The 19,385-nt window shown below is 48.1% G+C and overlaps 1 protein-coding gene across 1 annotated transcript; it reads left to right on the plus strand.

Moving 5' to 3' along the window:
* The first annotated feature begins 969 nt into the window (after window positions 1-969).
* Window positions 970-15,864, plus strand: smarcc2 (SWI/SNF related BAF chromatin remodeling complex subunit C2). Its single transcript, XM_066708665.1, has 26 exons — window positions 970-1,103; window positions 2,105-2,224; window positions 2,894-2,979; window positions 3,121-3,202; window positions 3,329-3,421; window positions 3,527-3,596; window positions 3,764-3,833; window positions 4,630-4,705; window positions 4,916-5,157; window positions 5,396-5,520; window positions 5,684-5,743; window positions 5,886-5,923; window positions 6,065-6,195; window positions 10,130-10,201; window positions 10,291-10,404; window positions 10,602-10,755; window positions 10,883-10,999; window positions 11,117-11,179; window positions 11,289-11,547; window positions 11,623-11,784; window positions 11,935-11,996; window positions 12,196-12,316; window positions 12,420-12,583; window positions 12,741-12,875; window positions 13,072-13,510; window positions 13,990-15,864. The coding sequence occupies exons 1-26, from the start codon at window positions 993-995 to the stop codon at window positions 14,055-14,057; spliced, it is 3,234 nt and encodes a 1,077-aa protein (XP_066564762.1). The 5' UTR covers window positions 970-992; the 3' UTR covers window positions 14,058-15,864.
* The last annotated feature ends 3,521 nt before the right edge of the window (window positions 15,865-19,385 follow it).

Raw genomic sequence — 19,385 nt, forward strand, 5'->3', positions numbered from 1 at the left:
GAGTTAAAATTACAGGCTTGTCTTATTAGCAATAGATATTTCTATATGTGCTCACAGAAAACACCTTGGTATAGAAGTTATATATTCTAGCATCACACAGTGTTGATTATCATAAAATATGGGTATGCACCTTAATGCAGAGTCTTATAGCCCTGACATTCTTGCACAACCCCATAAAATTTCCATCTTGTAGGCAATCACTGTTAATTCCTGTATTTTTTCATTTATTTGCCCTGCCCTGCAATAAGATCAAGTTATGCTCTGTATAGAGGCAGTTATGTGTCAGGGTTGTGCTGTATCGGGGCTGTGCTCTATACACACTTTCCTTAAAAGACACTGTGCCAAACTGGACACTGTGCAGTATATACACTGTGCGGTATATAGACACTGTGCTGTATGCAGACTGTGCAATATACAGACAATGTATAGACACTGTGCTATGGCTGTATGAGGCCTCTGTCTGATGCCTCAGGTTGGCAGGGCTCGTCACTGCCTGGCCAGATCACAATGTAGGTACCACTGCTGTGATAATACATTTACATACATTTAAAATACATTTTATATTGTTTTGAGATACAGATTGACACATACAGTACTGAAGAAGAGTCTGTGTGAAAATGGACACACACTCAGGACTGCAAGACTCTATCATTATGTGCCTCACAGAGCGAGGGAGACTTCTCATTTTCACCATTTTGTTTTCAATACCAACATTTTTTTTCAGTGATAAACTGCATGACGAAAGAAGGGACGGTACTTCAGTTGGGGGGGGGGTTCAAGTTCATTACCAATATGCGAAACTGTAAGGATTTGTTCACCATTTTGGATCTACTCTGTACACCCCTTTAGCAGAGAGTGCCCTCCAAAGCAGAGCCGCAATGGAGCCAGTTTCACCGTGACCTTCCTTCTGTGCAGGATGCAGAGCTGCAGTGCCGCCGATCGGCCGCCAGGTGGCACCCACGGCCGACTTCTCTGCAGGCTACCCAGCAAAGATGGCGGTACGGAAGAAAGACGGCGGCCCGAATGTTAAATATTTTGAGGCGTCCGACACGGTTTCGCAGTTCGACAATGTCCGGGTCTGGTTGGGCAAGAATTATAAAAAGGTACCTGTTCATTTTCCGCCCCTTTAAAGTAAATGCTGCGTGGAGACGGTGGCGGGGAGCCGCAGGGCTGGGGAGGCTGTGCGGGGGGGGTCGGGTGCAGGCAATCCAGCTGTGGCAGTCAGACACAATGAGCCGCCGTAAACAAAGGCGGCAAGACTCACCCGGTCAGGCGGCTGAGCGGTGACGACCTGCTGGTCTGTGTACATAGAGACGCGTGTCTGAGTGTATATGTGTGTGTGGATAGACCGGTGTTTCTATATATCTATCTATCTAGAGAGAGAGATGTATGTGCGCGCCCGCCCGTTTGCTTTCTCCTTGCCTAAGCTGCCAGGCGACAGTGGAGTTATTTTCCAGCAGCAACATCTGTCGAGCCCAGCGTGCAGCCAGTGGCGCACAGACACCCCCCACACAAATCCACTGCACCTCACAGGTCGGGGCAGGGGTCCCCGGCGTTACACAGAGCTATACTGACACCCCCCACCCCCCCTCACTCTCCAGGCGCTGCGGGTCGTGTGATTGTGCGCCTCCCCATCCTTTCCTCTTACCCAGCAGTGCGCCAGATGTGCAAGCAGATCATACCCTGTGCATAACGGTGTGGGCTGTGCGCGTTAACACGGATTAATATATGTAGAAATCATATCTTATATCTATAATGTACATAAACTAACCAGAATTGTGTGCATTTTTTATTATTGCATAGTATTAGTATATTTTTCTGTGCTACATACAATTGTGCTGTACGGTTGTATTGTACTGTAGTGTATAGTATTTTTTTTGTAGAGCTTTATTCTATGTTGTATTATACTGCACTGTGCTATATTGTATTGTATGATACTGTACAGCACTGCTGAATTTTCATCTGACTGTGTGCCTCAGGCTCCCTGAACACACAGCCCTCTCTGTACCCTCTGTGTCTGAGAGACTGTGTTAGTGTGTTTGAGACAGAGAACAGTGTCTGTATTAACTTCCCTCTCCCTCTTTTACTTTTCTCTGTGTCTTAGTATATCCAGGCAGAGCCGCCCACTAACAAGTCCCTGTCCAGCCTGGTGGTTCAGCTGCTGCAGTTCCAGGAGGAGGTGTTCGGGAAGCACGTCAGCAACCCGCCGCTCACCAAGCTGCCGGTACCATACGCCAATCACAGGGGACACACTTGACCAGTGACGTTTACAGCCTTGCGGGGGGGCAGTGGATGAAACAAACAAAGGGACACTTCGGTCCGGTGGGGGGTTGGTGGCAAAGTGCGGTCCGGGGGGGGTGGTAGGGGGTGCTGACAAAGTGCGGCCTGGGGTTGGGGGTGGGTGCTGACGAAGTGCCGTACAACTGCCCATTTGCGGATCGTGGCACGGATCGGGGGAGGGGCGATTGGGACAAATGGGGCACTTCAGAAAAAAAGAGCAGGGGAATTAAAAGCGGCAGTGGCCACCCCTGTCCCCCCCCCCCCCCCGCATATCCCTGTACACCCCTGCACACAACAGACACGCTGTAAAACCAGCTCTGCCATGCTCCACACACTGAACAGCACAGACCATGCCTTCAGGCACCTGAGGAAAACTGCACACTGAACACACACACAGGGCTCTCTCACGCAGTGCAGGCACTGCACCCCACTGAACACATGAAACACACCCCACAGAGCTGCAACAGCCTTCACTGCTAATGTTGTATTATCATTCTGATCAGTTCTCTCTCTTTCTCCCACTCCTCTCGCTTTCTTCCTCACCCTCTTCATCTCTCTCTTTCTCTCCTTCTTCCTATCCCTCTCATTGTCTCTCCCCTCTCCTTCTCTGTAGATGAAATGTTTCCTGGACTTCAAGTCAGGTGGTGCTCTATGTCACATCCTGGCAGCAGCATACAAGTTCAAGAGCGACCAGGGCTGGTGAGTCTGACTGACTGTCTGACTGACTGATACACTGACTGAATGTCTTATTGACTGTCTGACTCTCTGACAAGTCCCCCTTGAAAACCACACAAATATTTCCAAACTGTGTCTCAGCGCCCCCCCCTCTCTCCCTTTCAGGCGGAGGTTTGACTTCCAGAACCCGTCCCGAATGGACAGGAATGTGGAGATGTTCATGACCATTGAGAAATCGTTGGTCCAGGTGTGTCTGTACTACCTGTCACTTTCTCTTTCAGTGCTGCCTGCTGTACTGTCCGTTTACCTTTCAGATGAACAGTGTGAAGATTTGTGAGGTGTAATTCTGTCTCCTCCTGGCTCTCTCTGTCAGAATAACTGTCTCAGCCGGCCAGTCATATTCCTCAGCTCGGACATCGAACCCAAGCTGCTAGGCAAGCTGAAGGACATCATCAAACGCCATCAGGTACCTGTCTGGCTTTCCAGCTGTCTGTCAGTCTCTCTGTCTGTCTGCCCTACACTTGCCTGTCTATCTCTGTGTCTGACCCCTGGCCGGCTCTGTGTCCTGTAGGGCTCAGTGACGGAGGAGCGGGCGGCCAGCTCCCACATTGTGGTGCCCATCCCGGCCAGCCTAGAAGAGGGTGAGGGGAGTGGGGCCGTATGGGTCACTGATAGTGGGGGGGGTGATGAGGGGTGTAGATGAATGAGCTAGAGGTGCAGAGAGTGATTGTGCCTACATACTGAGTGTATGAGTGTGTGTGTAGCAGTGTATCTCTGTGTGTAACACTGTATTTGTGTGTTTCCCCAGAGGAGTGGGTGCGGCCGGTGATGAAGAGAGACAAACAGGTGCTTCTGCACTGGGGCTACTGTCCTGACAGGTACTCACCCTAACGCTCACATTTCCTGCACTGTTCTTCTCTGTGTCACTGAGCTGTTCCCTGTGTCACTAGGCACATTTACACTGCCATTTCTGATCTGGATCAAATGCATCAGTAGCATGTTATTTTATGTTAGCAAAAATGTATAATTGTATTTTATTTTCAATGCTTCGGTTTTGAAAAAATATGCAAGTGCTTTGGTTTTAGTTGTTATAAAAATTAAGTTTGGTCTGACATGCTAATGCGGCTGCGTTTTAAAGGCAGGCGGCAGACATGCATCTGTGGAGCAGATAAGAGACCTTCCCTACTTATTATTATTATTTATTTCTTAGCAGACACCATTATCCAGGGTGACTTACAAAACATAAGAGCATTATAAAAGTGTTTCCCTTATTACAAATAAAATATTGTTAAAGTTAACACTAAATGGCTTGTTACTTTATCTGCAAAAAGTAACTTATTTTGTGTTTGCAAAAATGTTTGTATATGCATTTAAAATGCTTAAAATATGCAAGTGCGTTGGTTTTACTTGGTTGGTTTTAAATGTTTTTGATATAGCTGTGTTCTAAAGGACTAATTTAATATATGCATATAATGAAGTTTGGACTTGCTTGCTAGTATGCATGCGAGGACCCCTGTAGCGGCTGTAAGTTGATCCTGATCAACTGGCAGTGTAAACACAACACTACTGATCGTGATCAAATGTTCCGATGCATTTGATCTGGATCAGAAATGGCAGTGTAAATGTGCCTACTGTGTTCCTCTCTGTGTTACTGTGCTGTTCCCTGTTTTGCAGTTATGATACCTGGATTCCAGCCAGTGAGGTGGAGGCAGCTGTGGAGGACCCCCCAACTCCAGAGAAACCCCGCAAAGTACTGATCCCCCCCAAGCACACTAACCCTCCTAAACACACTGACCCCTCAGACACTGACACTGACCTTGACATTGACACACTGACCCCTTACACAGATGCATTAACACTGACCCTGCCAAACACAGTGACCCATGAGATATTGATCTTGACATTGACACACTGAACCATGAGACACTGTCCTTGGCATTGACCCACTGAACTCTCCCAGGTGCATGCAAAGTGGATCCTGGACCTGGACTGCTTTAACGAGTGGATGACAGAGGAGGACTATGAAGCGGGGGAGGGGCTGCGCAGGAAGCGCATTTCAGCCAAAACGCTGACGGACGAGGTCAGCCCCCCTGACGGTGAGCGGCGGGACAGGAAGCCTGGGAATGCCAAGAAGAGGAAACGCTCCCCCTCTCCCTCACCCACCACCACACCTGAGACCAAGAAGAAGAATGCCAAGAAGGGGTGAGAGAGAGAGAGTGGGGGGGGGAGAGAGAGAAGTGAGGGTGAAGGGGTGAAGGAGGGATGGATTGCAGTGTAGTGTAGTCAGCTGTACAGCACTGTGCCTGTCTTGCATCAGCATGTATGTCAGTTAGTCTGTGCAGTTTGTGTATCAGTTTATATAAGTTTGGATCTGTTTAAATCAGCATATTAGTGTTCATGACTGTGTTAGTTTGTGTGTGTGGCTGTGCCTCCCCTCCAGGCCGGCGACTCCCTATGCCAAGTCAAAGCGCGGCCACCGTGAGGAGGAGCAGGAGGACCTGACCAAGGAGCTGGACGAGCCATCACCAGTGCCTGCGGTGGAGGAGGTCACGCTGCCCAAGACCGGTACTGCCCCCTCACTCGCTGGCCAGTCACTACTGCCTACTGCTATACTGACAAACTTATTGGCCAATCACGGCTAATATACTGACACACCTGCCAACCAACAACTGCAACAATCTAGATCATTCATCTGTTTGTTATTCTCACTCAGTCTCTCTCTCTACAGTAAACACTAAGAAAGATTCAGAGTCTGCGCCGGTCAAGGGGGGAACCATGACAGACCTAGGTGAGTTCTGTCTCTTCCTACCTCCTTCTCACTCCCTCTCTTGGTCCTCCCCCTTTTCTGTTACTCCTCCCTATATGGGACTAAAGTGCCCTGCAGGGTGTAACCACTCTATTCACCTCTCCTCTCCTCCCCTCTTCCACAGACGAGCAGGAGGATGAGTCGATGGAGGCGGTGGGGAAGGTGAGTAGGGAAAGAGAGGGTTGGGGAGGGAGGGAGGGAGGGAGGGGGGGGGGGGAAGGATGGGCAGGGGGGGAAGTTGTGAAGGGCAGGGGGCTGGTGTGGGATGGTTCTGTCTTCACTGTCAGTGCTGTCTGTGTTTAGGAGGAGGAGCAGGCCAGCCCCAGTGTGAGGGGGGAGCCGCTGAGGGGGACTGATCTCCACGAGGACAATGTCACCGAACAGACCCACCATATCATTATCCCCAGCTATGCCGCCTGGTTTGACTACAACAGGTACACAACTGTCACACTGCACCTCTACACAACTGTCACAATACACAACTATAATACTGCCACACTACACCACTACAAAACTGTCACACTACAACTGTCACAATACACCACTATAATACTGCCACAATGCACCACTACACAACTGTCACACTGCACCACTATAATACTGCCACAGTGCACCACTACACAATGGTCACACTACACCAATATACAGCGGTCACACTGCACCTCTATAATACTGCCACAGTGCACCACTACACAACTGTGACAGTGCACCACTACACAACTCACACTACAACTGTCACACTGCACCTCTACACAACTGCCACAGTGCACCATTACACAACTGTCACACTGCACTTCTATAATACTGTCACAGTGCACCGCTACACAACTGCCACAGTGCACCATTACACAACTGTCACACTGCACTTCTATAATACTGTCACAGTGCACCGCTACACAACTGTCACACTTCACCTCTATAATACTGCCACAGTGCAGCACTACGCAACTGTCACACTGCGCCTCTACACAACTGTCACAATACACCACTATAATACTGCCACAGTGCACCACTACACAACGGTCACACTGCACCTCTATAATACTGCCACAGTGCACCACTACACAACTGTGACAGTGTACCACTACACAACTCACACTACAACTGTCACACTGCACCTCTACAATACTGCCACAGTGCACCACTACACAACTGTCACACTGCACCTCTATAACACTGCCACAGTGCACCACTATGCAACTGTCAGAGTGCACCACTGCGCAACTGTCAGACTGCACTACTACACAACTGTCACACTACACCACTATACAACTGTCGCACTGCACCGCTATGCCACTGTCACACTGCACCACTACACAGCTGTCACACTGCACCTCTACACAACTGTCACAATTCACCACTATAATACTTCCACACTTCACCACTACACAACTGTCACACAGCACCTCTGCACAACTGTCACACTGCACCTCTATAATACTGCCACAGTGCACCACTACACAACTGTCACACTACAACTGTCACACTGCACCTCTACACAATTGCCACAGTGCACCATTACACAACTGTCACACTGCACCTCTATAATACTGCCACAGTGCACCACTACACAACTGTCACACTGCACCTCTACACAATTGCCACAGTGCACAACTACACAACTGTCAAAGTGCACCACTACACAACTGTCACACTACAACTGCCACAGTGCACCATTACACAACTGTCACACTGCACCTCTATAATACTGCCACAGTGCACCACAACACAACTGTCACACTGCACCTCTAATACTGCCACAGTGCACCACGACACAACTGTCACACTGCACCACTACACAACTGTGACAGTGCACCACTACACATCTGTCACACTGAACCACTATAATACTGCCACAGTGCACCACTACACAACTGTCACACTGCACCTCTAATACTGCCACAGTGCACCACTACACAACTATCACACTGCAGCACTATAATACTGTCACACTGCAGCACTAAAATACTGTCACACTGCAGCACTACACAACTGTCACACTGCACCTCTACACAACTGCCACAGTGCAGCACTATAATACTGCCACAGTGCACCACTGCACAACTATCACACTGCAGCACTATAATACTGCCACAGTGCACCACTACACAACTGTCACACTGCACCTCTATAACACTGCCACAGTGCACCACTATGCAACTGTCAGAGTGCACCACTGCGCAACTGTCAGACTGCACTACTACACAACTGTCACACTACACCACTATACAACTGTCGCACTGCACCGCTATGCCACTGTCACACTGCACCACTACACAACTGTCACACAGCACCTCTGCACAACTGTCACACTGCACCTCTATAATACTGCCACAGTGCACCACTACACAACTGTCACACTGCACCACTATAATACTGCCACACTGCACCACTGCACAACTGTCACACTACTACTGTCGCACTGCACCACTACACAACTGTGACAGTGCACCACTACACATCTGTCACACTGAACCACTATAATACTGCCACAGTGCACCACTGCACAACTGTCACACTACACCACTGCACAACTGTCACACTGCACCTCTACACAATTGCCACAGTGCACCACTACACAACTGTCACACTGCACCTCTACATAACTGCCACAGTGCACCACTACACAACTGTCACACTGCACCTCTACATAACTGCCACAGTGCACCTGTATAATACTGACAGTGCACCACTACACAACTGTCACACTGCACCTCTACACAATTGCCACAGTGCACCATTACACAACTGTCACACTGCACCTCTATAATACTGCCACAGTGCACCACTACACAACTGTCACACTGCACCACTGCACACCTGTCACACTGCACCTCTACACAATTGCCACAGTGCACAACTACACAACTGTCAAAGTGCACCACTACACAACTGTCACACTACAACTGCCACAGTGCACCACGACACAACTGTCACACTGCACCACTACACAACTGTGACAGTGCACCACTACACATCTGTCACACTGAACCACTATAATACTGCCACAGTGCACCACGACACAACTGTCACACTGCACCTCTACACAATTGCCACAGTGCACCATTACACAACTGTCACACTGCACCTCTATAATACTGCCACAGTGCACCACTGCACACCTGTCACACTGCACCTCTACACAATTGCCACAGTGCACAACTACACAACTGTCAAAGTGCACCACTACACTACTGTCACACTACAACTGCCACAGTGCACCATTACACAACTGTCACACTGCACCTCTATAATACTGCCACAGTGCACCACAACACAACTGTCACACTGCACCTCTAATACTGCCACAGTGCACCACGACACAACTGTCACACTGCACCACTACACAACTGTGACAGTGCACCACTACACATCTGTCACACTGAACCACTATAATACTGCCACAGTGCACCACTACACAACTGTCACACTGCACCTCTAATACTGCCACAGTGCACCACTACACAACTATCACACTGCAGCACTATAATACTGTCACACTGCACCTCTATAATACTGCCACAGTGCACCACTACACAACTGTCACAGTGCACCTCTATAATACTGCCACAGTGCACCACTGCACAACTGTCGCACTGCACCTCTGCACAACTGTCACACTGCACCTCTATAATACTGCCACAGTGCACCACTACACAACTGTCACACTGCACCTCTATAATACTGCCACAGTGCACCACTACACAACTGTCACACTGCAGCACTATAATACTGTCACACTGCAGCACTATAATACTGCCACAGTGCACCACTACACAAATGTCGCACTGTACAGCTACACAGCTGTCCACTGCACCACTATAATACTGCCACAGTGCACCACTACACAATGGTCACACTACACCAATACACAGCGGTCACACTGCACCACTACACAACTGTCACACTGCACCACTACACAACTGTCACACTGAACCAGTATAATACTGCCACAGTGCACCACTACACAACTGTCACACTGTACCTCTACACAACTGCCACAGTGCACCATTACACAACTGTCACACTGCACCTCTATAATACTATCACACTGCACCATGACACAACTGTCACATTGCACCACTACACAACTGTGACAGTGCACCACTACACATCTGTCACACTGAACCACTATAATACTGCCACAGTGCACCACTACACAACTGTCACACTGCACCTCTAATACTGCCACAGTGCACCACTGCACACCTGTCATACTGCAGCACTATAATACTGCCACAGTGCACCACTACACAACTGTCACACTACAACCGCCACACTGCACCGCTACACAACCTGTCACACTGCACCCCTACACAACTTCAGTAACCCCCTCTCTGTCATTCTCTTTTTCTTTCTCTCTCTCAGTGTTCATGCCATCGAGCGCAGAGCCCTTCCAGAATTCTTCAATGGCAAGAACAAGTCCAAGACCCCTGAGATGTGAGCCGAACTACACAACTCACTATACAACTGCACTCACAGATACACAATGAATTCACATGACCTCTGCCTCTTCCTTTTGTCTGCAGTTACCTGGCCTACAGGAACTTCATGATTGACACATACCGCCTGAACCCCCAGGAGTACCTGACCTCCACCGCCTGCCGCCGCAACCTGGCTGGGGATGTGTGTGCCATCATGAGGTCAGGAGGTCTCTCTGCACTCCAGCTGTGTCTTTGTCTTTCTTTCCTTGTCTTCCCCCTTCTCTCTCTCTCTCTGTGTGTGTCTGTGTAAAGTATAGCTACTGACATCCTTCCCTCTCTCTCTCTTTCTCTCTCTCTCTCTCTCTCTCTCTCACCCTCACCCTCACCCTCCCCCTCACCCTCCCTTCCTTTTTCAGGGTCCATGCATTCCTAGAACAGTGGGGCCTGATTAATTACCAGGTGGATGCAGAGAGCCGCCCCACCCCGATGGGCCCCCCCCCCACTTCGCACTTCCACGTCCTGGCTGACACTCCCTCTGGCCTGGTGCCCCTGCAGCCCAAAACATCCCAGGTGAGAGAGAGAGAGAGAGAGAATGAGAAAGTGAAAGAGAGTGCTGAGAGAACATGATTTTGAATGTGTAAGTGTATTCGCCTTTGAGTCATCATATGCCTCTCTCTCCCTTCCTACCCCTGCCAAGACCCCCGCCTCCCAGCAGATGCTCAGTTTCCCAGAGAAGGTGAAGGAGAAGCCGGCTGACCTGCAGAACTTTGGCCTGAGGACAGACATGTACAGCAAGAAAAGTGGGCCAGCCAAGGTACTGTGGGAGAGGGAGGAGGATGGAGAGAGAATACAGTTTTACTGCGTTACGACTAGTGCAGATGTGTTAAGCACAATCTTCCAGAACTGACCTGTTTTTGTTGTTGTTGTGCAGAGTAAGAGTGCAGCCAGCGCCACACGGGAGTGGACAGAGCAGGAGACCCTGCTGCTGCTGGAGGTGAGCCGGTGTCCTGCATCCCTCCGGTCCGTTGTTCTGCCCATCTCTCCGCCCCTCTGCCTCTTAGTCTCTCCATCACTCTTTAAGAACCCCCCCCTCTCCCCCTAAGGCTCTGGAGATGTACAAAGACGACTGGAACAAGGTGTCGGAGCACGTGGGCAGCCGCACGCAGGACGAGTGCATACTTCACTTCCTGCGGCTGCCGATCGAGGACCCGTACCTAGAGGACAGCCAGGCGTCTCTGGGGCCTCTGGCCTTCCAGCCCGTCCCCTTCAGCCAGGCGGGGAACCCGGTGATGAGCACCGTGGCATTCCTGGCCTCCGTGGTGGACCCCCGTGTGGCCGCCGCCGCAGCTCGCAGTGCACTGGGTAAGGGCCTTGGACAGGTACAGTTGTAAACATTGTTCTTGCAGAGGCATAAGTAATGTATTTTGCCCCCGACAGAGGAGTTCTCGCGGATGAAGGAGGAGGTGCCGTCAGCGCTGGTGGAGGCCCATGTGCGGCGGGTGGAGGAGGCAGCCCGGGCGAGCGGCCGGCAGGACCCCCTGTATGGGCTGGACAGCAGCGGCATTGCTGGCACTGCCCTGGAGGAGGGTGAGCGTGCTGGTGAGAGATGCAGTGACACAGTGTACTCTAACACACTGACACTCTGATACAGTGTACACTGACGCATTAACACAGACATATTGGCACTGCTGACTAATAATCACTGGCTGACTGACAGTCAAACTGACACTGTTTTTGTCTGTGTTGCAGAGGAGAGCAGTGAGGAAAACAAGAGTGACAGCCAGGCCAGCGAGGACAAGAGAGAGAGCAAGGTACCAATCACCACCCCCCCCTCCCCCGCTGTCCACTCCTCCACTCCTTCTCCTCTCCTCAATTCACTGAGCTCTGTAACTGCACAGTCCTGTTTACACACAATCAATTCTGAACAGTTGTTAACACTTTAAAAAGGGACTATGAGTCTGTGCAGTTCAGGAATTTACTCTCCCTGTATCTCTCTCTGCTCATTTTAAGGAGAGTAAGGAGGGCTCGCTGGAGGAGGAGGACAAACAAGGAGAGAATGGAAAGAAGGAAGAAGATCGAGGGAGAGAGGGAGAAGGGGAGAGAGAAGGAGAGAAGGCAGACCCTGAGATGGGTGAGGAGAGACTCCAGCTCAGGAGTAATCACTCTGCAGTGCATCCAGGCTCAGTCACACCTGCAATGACTCCCCCCCCACCCCATTCCTCTCTCATTTCCAGGTGATGGAGAGAAGGAGAAGGAGGGAAAGGAAGGCTTAGAAGAAGGGCGAAGGGAGACCGAGAGTGAGGGAGAGAGGAGGGCAAAGGTGGAGAGAGATGTGGGGGAGGGGAATCTGGCCACCGCCGCTGCCTCCGCCCTGGCCGCCGCTGCAGTCAAGGCCAAGGTCGGTCTGTCTACCTGTCTGTCAGTCTGTGTGCCTACCTGCCTGTTTTTCCTATTGTTTGTTTGTTCATCTCCCTGTCTGTCAGTCAGAAAATCTGTCTGTCTTTCTCTCCTGTCTGTGTCCTTTTGTCTGACTGTCTGCCTGCCTCCCTGCTCAGCACCTGGCTGCGGTGGAGGAGAGGAAGATCAAGTCTCTGGTAGCTCTGCTGGTGGAAACGCAGATGAAGAAGCTGGAGATCAAGCTGAGGCACTTCGAGGAGCTGGAGACCATCATGGACCGCGAGAGAGAGGCGGTGAGGGTGGGGCGGTGGGGGGAATGTGTTTGGGATGGGGTTAGGAGGATAATGAGTCAAGACACAGACACATTAAACTATCTTCATAGTGCCTGGCTGTGATATCTCCTGTTGGAGCATCCACTTTAAACAAACTGTCTCTGTCCTTCTCTCTCTCCTTCTGTCTCTCTTTCTCTCTCTCTCTCTCATCCTGCAGCTGGAGTACCAGAGGCAGCAGCTGCTGGCTGACCGCCAGTCCTTCCACATGGAGCAGTTGAAGTACGCAGAGATGAGGGCGAGGCAGCAGCACTTCCAGCAGATTCAGCACCAGCAGCACAGCACCCCCACCCAGCCCCCCCCGCCCAGCGGGCCCCCTGCTGCTGCCCCTCCCCAGGGCCTCAGCGTCCCCCCGCCAGCCCCCAACACACCTGGGGCCCCCCCTGCCCCCAGTCCAGCACCCCCCACTGCCGCACCCCACCCCTCTTCTTCTTCCTCCTCTTCCTCGTCTTCCTCTTCTTCCTCCTCCTCCCAGCCTGGCGAGGCACAGCCTGGCCCTGCCCCCCCCCCAGGCCAGCACACTCCCCCCCCAGCCCCCTGTGCACCCCCAAACCAGCCCCCCCCAACCCAGCCCCCCACCAGCGCCACCCTACACCACGGTGAGTCATTCTGAGTCTGTCATTCTCTCTCTCTCTGTCAATCTGTCTCTCTTCTGTATCTCTCTCTCTCTGCCAATCTCTGTATCAATGAGTGCAGTAGTGGGCAGTGTATATTACCTGCAGTACCACCCCACTGCCTGCTGATGGTGACTGTGGCACATGTATCACAGTCACTACTACCACTCTTTTTCCCTCTTCTCTCTCTTTCTCTCTGTCTTTGGTGTTAATTGTATAATTTATTATTTTTTGTTGTTTTTGGGATGACAGAGTCCAGTGCCCCCCTGCCTCCTGACTCCCTTCCCCCCACCCTGGCTGCCACCCCCCCAGTGCCCCCCCCACAGTGAAGGAGTGAGAGAGAGAGAGAAAGAGAGAGAGAGGGAGAGGGGTGAGGAGAGAGGGGAGAGGGAAAGAGAGAGAGAGCGAGAGCTGCCCCTCTGTCCCTCTGTTACATCAGACTGACTGAACCCCCTGTCCCCCAGAAGAGCCCTGCCCCCCCAGTGAGACGAAGGGACGAGAGCGAGAGAGAGACAGAGAGACTGTAAACTGAGACTCATCCTGAGGATGGATGGGCAGCAGACAGAAGAGCAGCAGAAACTCCAGTAAAAGTGGAAGGACCCGTTTTCTTTTTATCCGTCCGCAGTGTGTGTGACCCAGTTGGGTCCTTGTTTCACCAGCGCAATGTCACTTGAGGTGGCAGGTTAGGGGATGTTGGCCCTGGCTGTCTCACACGGGTGGACTGGCTTATGATCAACTGGCCAGTGCAGTCTGATCATGGGGTCATTGTCACTGCCTAAAGGGACAGTCAGCCAACGCTGGCCAAAACAACAACTCTCCTGGACAGTGTTTGATCTGAACTAAAGCATGCAGGCCCTTCACAGCCCTTCAGTATATACTTCAGTATAATGGAACACAAGGAGCTTGTTGGACCTGCAGAAACACTGCCAGGAGTTTGTATAAATGTGTGATTGATGGCTGATACAGAAGTTATTGTTCTTATTATGATGATCTTTGCTGTTAATCTCCCTTTAGCTGAGGGAGCTAGTTCTCTGTGTTTTTCTCTGAAGCTCATTTTCATTGTTACCACTAACAGCCCAGTGGTAGGGTTCTGGTTATTTTGCTGCTCTGTCTGGCAGGTCAGAGGTCAGCCCATGGGTCTGGGCAGCAGCAATCACAGTGATGGTGACAGGCTGACCACAGCCCTGTAGGGAGGTCTGGGTTTCCACCACTGCGCTGTAAGCTTCCTCCCTAAGGCCTGCTGCCGGCCTGCCTGCCTGTCCGTGTGTCTGTCTCGGTTCCAGTGCCGAAGGAGGAGTGCTGGCTGCTTGTGCGCCACTCCCTCCCAAACTGATTCAGTCCTTAGGAGTCAGAGCCAGGCTGTCCGAGCCGAACCAGAGCCAGCACTGACCCAACCCCATCACTGGGCAGCTCCTAGCCCAGTGTCCAGACAGGGTGTGTAAATAATGAAGGTAGGCTGTTCCAGTCACAGCCAGTCTCTCCTCTAAAATATAGGTCAATGAAACGAGAAGAAGTAGAAAATATAAATACCAACACATTTTGTGTTCATTGTACATTACTTATTTTATATTTTTACTGTTTTATTTTTACTGTAATTATGCTATTGTTGCTGTTTTTATTTTTGAATATGTATCTATATATTTATCTGTCCATCTCTATCTCTGTCTTCTCTGTCTATTTCTATCTATTAATATTCAGATACGGACTTCGTTATTTTCTGAGTGTCTCTGCAGCTGTAGTGTTCTGTTTTCTTTGGGTCTGACCTGTGACCTCTGACCTGTTGTGTGGCCGTCTGCAGTGGGGGACCCTGTGTGTGGGCACTCCCTCAGCTCTCACTTACTTAATTGATCTAATTGTTTCTTCAGTAAGAACCTGTTGTGGTCCTGGAGAGCTCCAGTCCTTCTGGTTTTAATGATGTCTTCAGCAAAGAAAATATTTGTCCTCACTAATAAAATGAATATTTTTTTCAGTTAAGTAATAAGGAGCTTGAGAGATATTAAAAGGCAGAAGACCCTTGGGCCCCGGCACTGAGGGGGCAGCACAATGGGGCCCCACACTGCAGCTCTGTGTTTCTGTGCAGGTTAGTGGGTCCATTGTGTCATAGATACCTGGTATGATACTGAGTGATTCTGTTTGCAGACTGACCCCTCTCTGTTGTAGATGTTTTCTTCATGTTAGCTCTGCTTCTCTCTGTGCTGATGTCAGAAAAAAAAACATAAAAAAATGAAGAAAAGAAAAACATAAATTGCCAAGCAGAAACACTCTTATTTTCAAAGGAAATGGAAACAAGAAAAAGTTGAAGAATAAACATATTTGCTGATGAAGGTTGTTAAACGTCAGCCTTCTGTCTCTGTGTGATTCTGTGCTCCTCTCCCTGCATGGTGACTGTGGGCTTAACCTAATCAAAACTCTGACTTACCAATTAATTGCAATCAGATACTACTTTGAAATCTATCATTCACTGGATGGTCAATGTGAGTCTGTATTGTCAGGAAGCGAGTTATGGATACAGTGATCCTCGTGTGCTGAAATGTGTGTGCAACAATTATATTTTGAAGCATTTTGTGCATTTATGGATTGCCTGACCGCGTGAGCTCTGCTAACTGTTAGACACACTCCCCTCTGGCTGAGTTGTAATGATGCTCACCCTACCCACTGCAGCATGCCCTTGCATGCGCTGCAGCTCCTCTGTTAGCTGCCTGGAACCTTATAATAGTACCCTGTCTCAGGACACCCATCGCACACACTATATTAAAGAAAGGCTGGGCGCTGTTTCTTAAGTTAGGGAAGTTGTGGCAGGAGCACCTGTGTTTAAAAACAAATTCCTGTTTTTGTATTGAAATAGAATCAGTGCAGTTTGTCTTATCAGGGTTAGAGAGCAGAGGCACACCTTTGTATAATGCTGGAGGGACAACTGAAGCTGGGATTCTAGCACCTCTGACTACAGTAAGTAAACACATGTCTGGAGGCCTTAAATGGTTAAAGGTTCTTGTAGGGAGTCTTCTGATGTGGAGCCAGTGACCTTTCCTCACAGCATAGGCAGCATTGTTTCACTTTCCAGACCCCACTGTTTTTCCTGATCACCTTTCCTAATATGGTATTGCCCAGTGCTATGTGTTTACAGCACTGGGGATGGGTTGGAATGTACCAACGTAAATTGAATAAAAGGGGGGGATAGCATTTCATGGGTCCTCAATGACAAGGTCAGTGACGATTGTTGAGGTCTCCTAAACTTTGCTTTTGCAATCTGGCCATGTGGATTGCTGATACCTGTTTCAAAGTGTTTGTGTTTTAGTGTGAAAGACATGTGCTTTGCTCATTGTGTGTATTTATTTACACTGTTAATACTTAGTATTAAATATTGGTCAATAAATCAAAACATTTCAATTTTTATATTCATCTTTCTCAGTTGAAGTAAACCAAGAGCAGAAGATTGTCAGACCAAAGATATTAGATCTGGATTTACAAGTATTTTAAGTGTTAGACGTGTTAAATCTAAACGTATAAAATGTGTATACATGGCTTGAGTACCAAACAAATCAATGTGAATGACCCAGGTATTCCCACAGTAACCTTAAAATGTGTGGAGCATAGGCACACTGGCCATTGGGCAATTCTTGCATTGGGCCTATCCATTTATTAGTTTGGTGGGCTGGTTGATTCCCACGTGGGCCGGTCACCACATTGCCAATAACCCCCCCCATCCCCCCACCCCCGGACCGCACTTTATCGCCCCCCTGGGTAAAAGTCCAGGACTGTTTTTTGGTCCCAGTCCGCCCCTGGTGTGAAGTATAGATTCGACACAAGACCCACTTATTTGATGAACAATTAAGAAGATCTTCACAGAAGCGTAAGCTTTATCTGTGTAAGAAGGGATGATCTCCTTTTAAGGTTACCCCACATCATATGAAATCACTAATGCAGTGGAGAGACTGGTTGAAGAGGCCTAGGCAAGTCAGGCATTTGTGTAATGTATGGTGTAATGTATGGTTTGTAATGGAATGATCTCTGGAAATGTTTAACAGAATTGCCTTATTTGAAAACTGAATAAAATGCAAAACAGAAGAGAAAGGATTGTGACTAAATGTTTGAAGTGTGGAAAACACTAAAAAGTAGAACCTTGGAATTTGTATGCAAACAATAGTTTAATCATTTCAGTAGTGTTAATAGGCAGAATATACTCCTTTAGAAATCCCCTGTACAGTGCATTCTGTGGATAGCAGCTAAACAGTGTGGTGTGGAGTTCTGTAGCTTTGTCTTTGTCATTTTCATTTTTTTCTATTTATTAAATAGTATGAAGTACTTTTACACCTAGTATAACAGTTATTATTTCTATAGCAGTGAGTGTTGTAGTAATACCAGCTCGAAACATTTTATGAAATGTGTACATGCAGGTATGTGTGTTTTTCCATGGAGCAAAAAACAATTATAACTTCATTTTATTTTGATTAAAACTGTAATATGGTACAAGGTTTTGTATGTTATCTAAAATATATGAAAAGTTGAAAATGCACAATCATTTTATGGGTATTGTGAATTAAACATGATCAATGCCCACTGTTATGAATGGCTGCAAAATTGAAAAACATTGATCATTTTAAGAATAATTAGTAAAAGTCCACTCTCGAATTCCTGGCATGTCAACACAGAAGTGTATTTATAAGAATGCTATTCCTCAAATCTATACATTACATTATTAAATAGTTATAAGATAAGTGTTGTCCGCTAAGAGGATGTCCCGTGGTGTGACACCATAATGTAATTTAAAAACATGCATTTACTTGGACACCATTATGGAGAAGGTCTTTCCTCATTCAGGAAGTATAGACGACATCGCTGTAGCTTATGGTGTAGCCAGAGGGTGAGTTGTGTATCATAAATGTATCAAAATATTGCACTTTTCTAGCATTGCCCTTTGTCTCCTATCAATTATGTCCTTTGGTGTGACACCTTTTAAATGAGAATGGAAAAAATATATACCTGTTTAACCATTAAACTATGAAAACCAATGAGAAAAGAGTCCAGTGAGTTAAAATGGAATGCTTGAGAATCACAAGGCCCCAGAATGGCCAAAAATCATGAGAAGTCTTTTGGTGTGATGGCTATGTCCACTGGTGTGACACTATTCTCATGTCACTCCAGAGGACACAGCTGTCACACCAGTGGACTTGTTCTCATAATAAACCAGTATAAATCATGTTTTACATTAATTCAAGTGTTTAGCTTAAGTAACAATGAAAGGTATGAATTCAAGTTTTTCAATGTAGTTATGTTCATTTTTAAACATAAATTAGCAAATCATTCTGTTAAACCTCAAGTTTCATAGTGTTGGCACATTTATCAAGCTTGTGTTAAATACATTTAAAGTTCTTTTGTTGAATTGTTACAATTAAAATATTATATGGTGTTCACACACTTTTGAAAGTTTCATAAAACATATTTTAGAAACTGAAAACTCACTGCTTCTTGTTTCTTCCTTTGGAGTGACACTTATCAATGAGAGGGGAAAAATATGAAAATAAGTGTAGAGTATGTGGCAGGTAATGTCATTATACCACACAAGTAAATGCATGGATTTTTAACAATGTACAGAAAAATCACAGCTAATCTTACTCAAAAGATAATTGGAGACACCTGGGCTTCACTATTATAACAGCAAATCCTCTCATTTCACTTGATATTCAAAATAAAGGATCTAGAAACAGGAGTGGTCAAAGATGAAGAAAATTTGTGAGATTTTAAAATGTTCCATACACATTTTATGGTGTCACACCACAGGACAAATTCAAGGCACTGATGCAATAAAAGGTTCATAAAATTGGACTACAATGTAAAATCCAAGGCTACAATATATTTGTCT

Source organism: Amia ocellicauda, chromosome 7, assembly GCF_036373705.1.
Source record: "Amia ocellicauda isolate fAmiCal2 chromosome 7, fAmiCal2.hap1, whole genome shotgun sequence".
In the NCBI taxonomy this organism is placed as follows: Eukaryota; Metazoa; Chordata; class Actinopteri; order Amiiformes; family Amiidae; genus Amia; species Amia ocellicauda.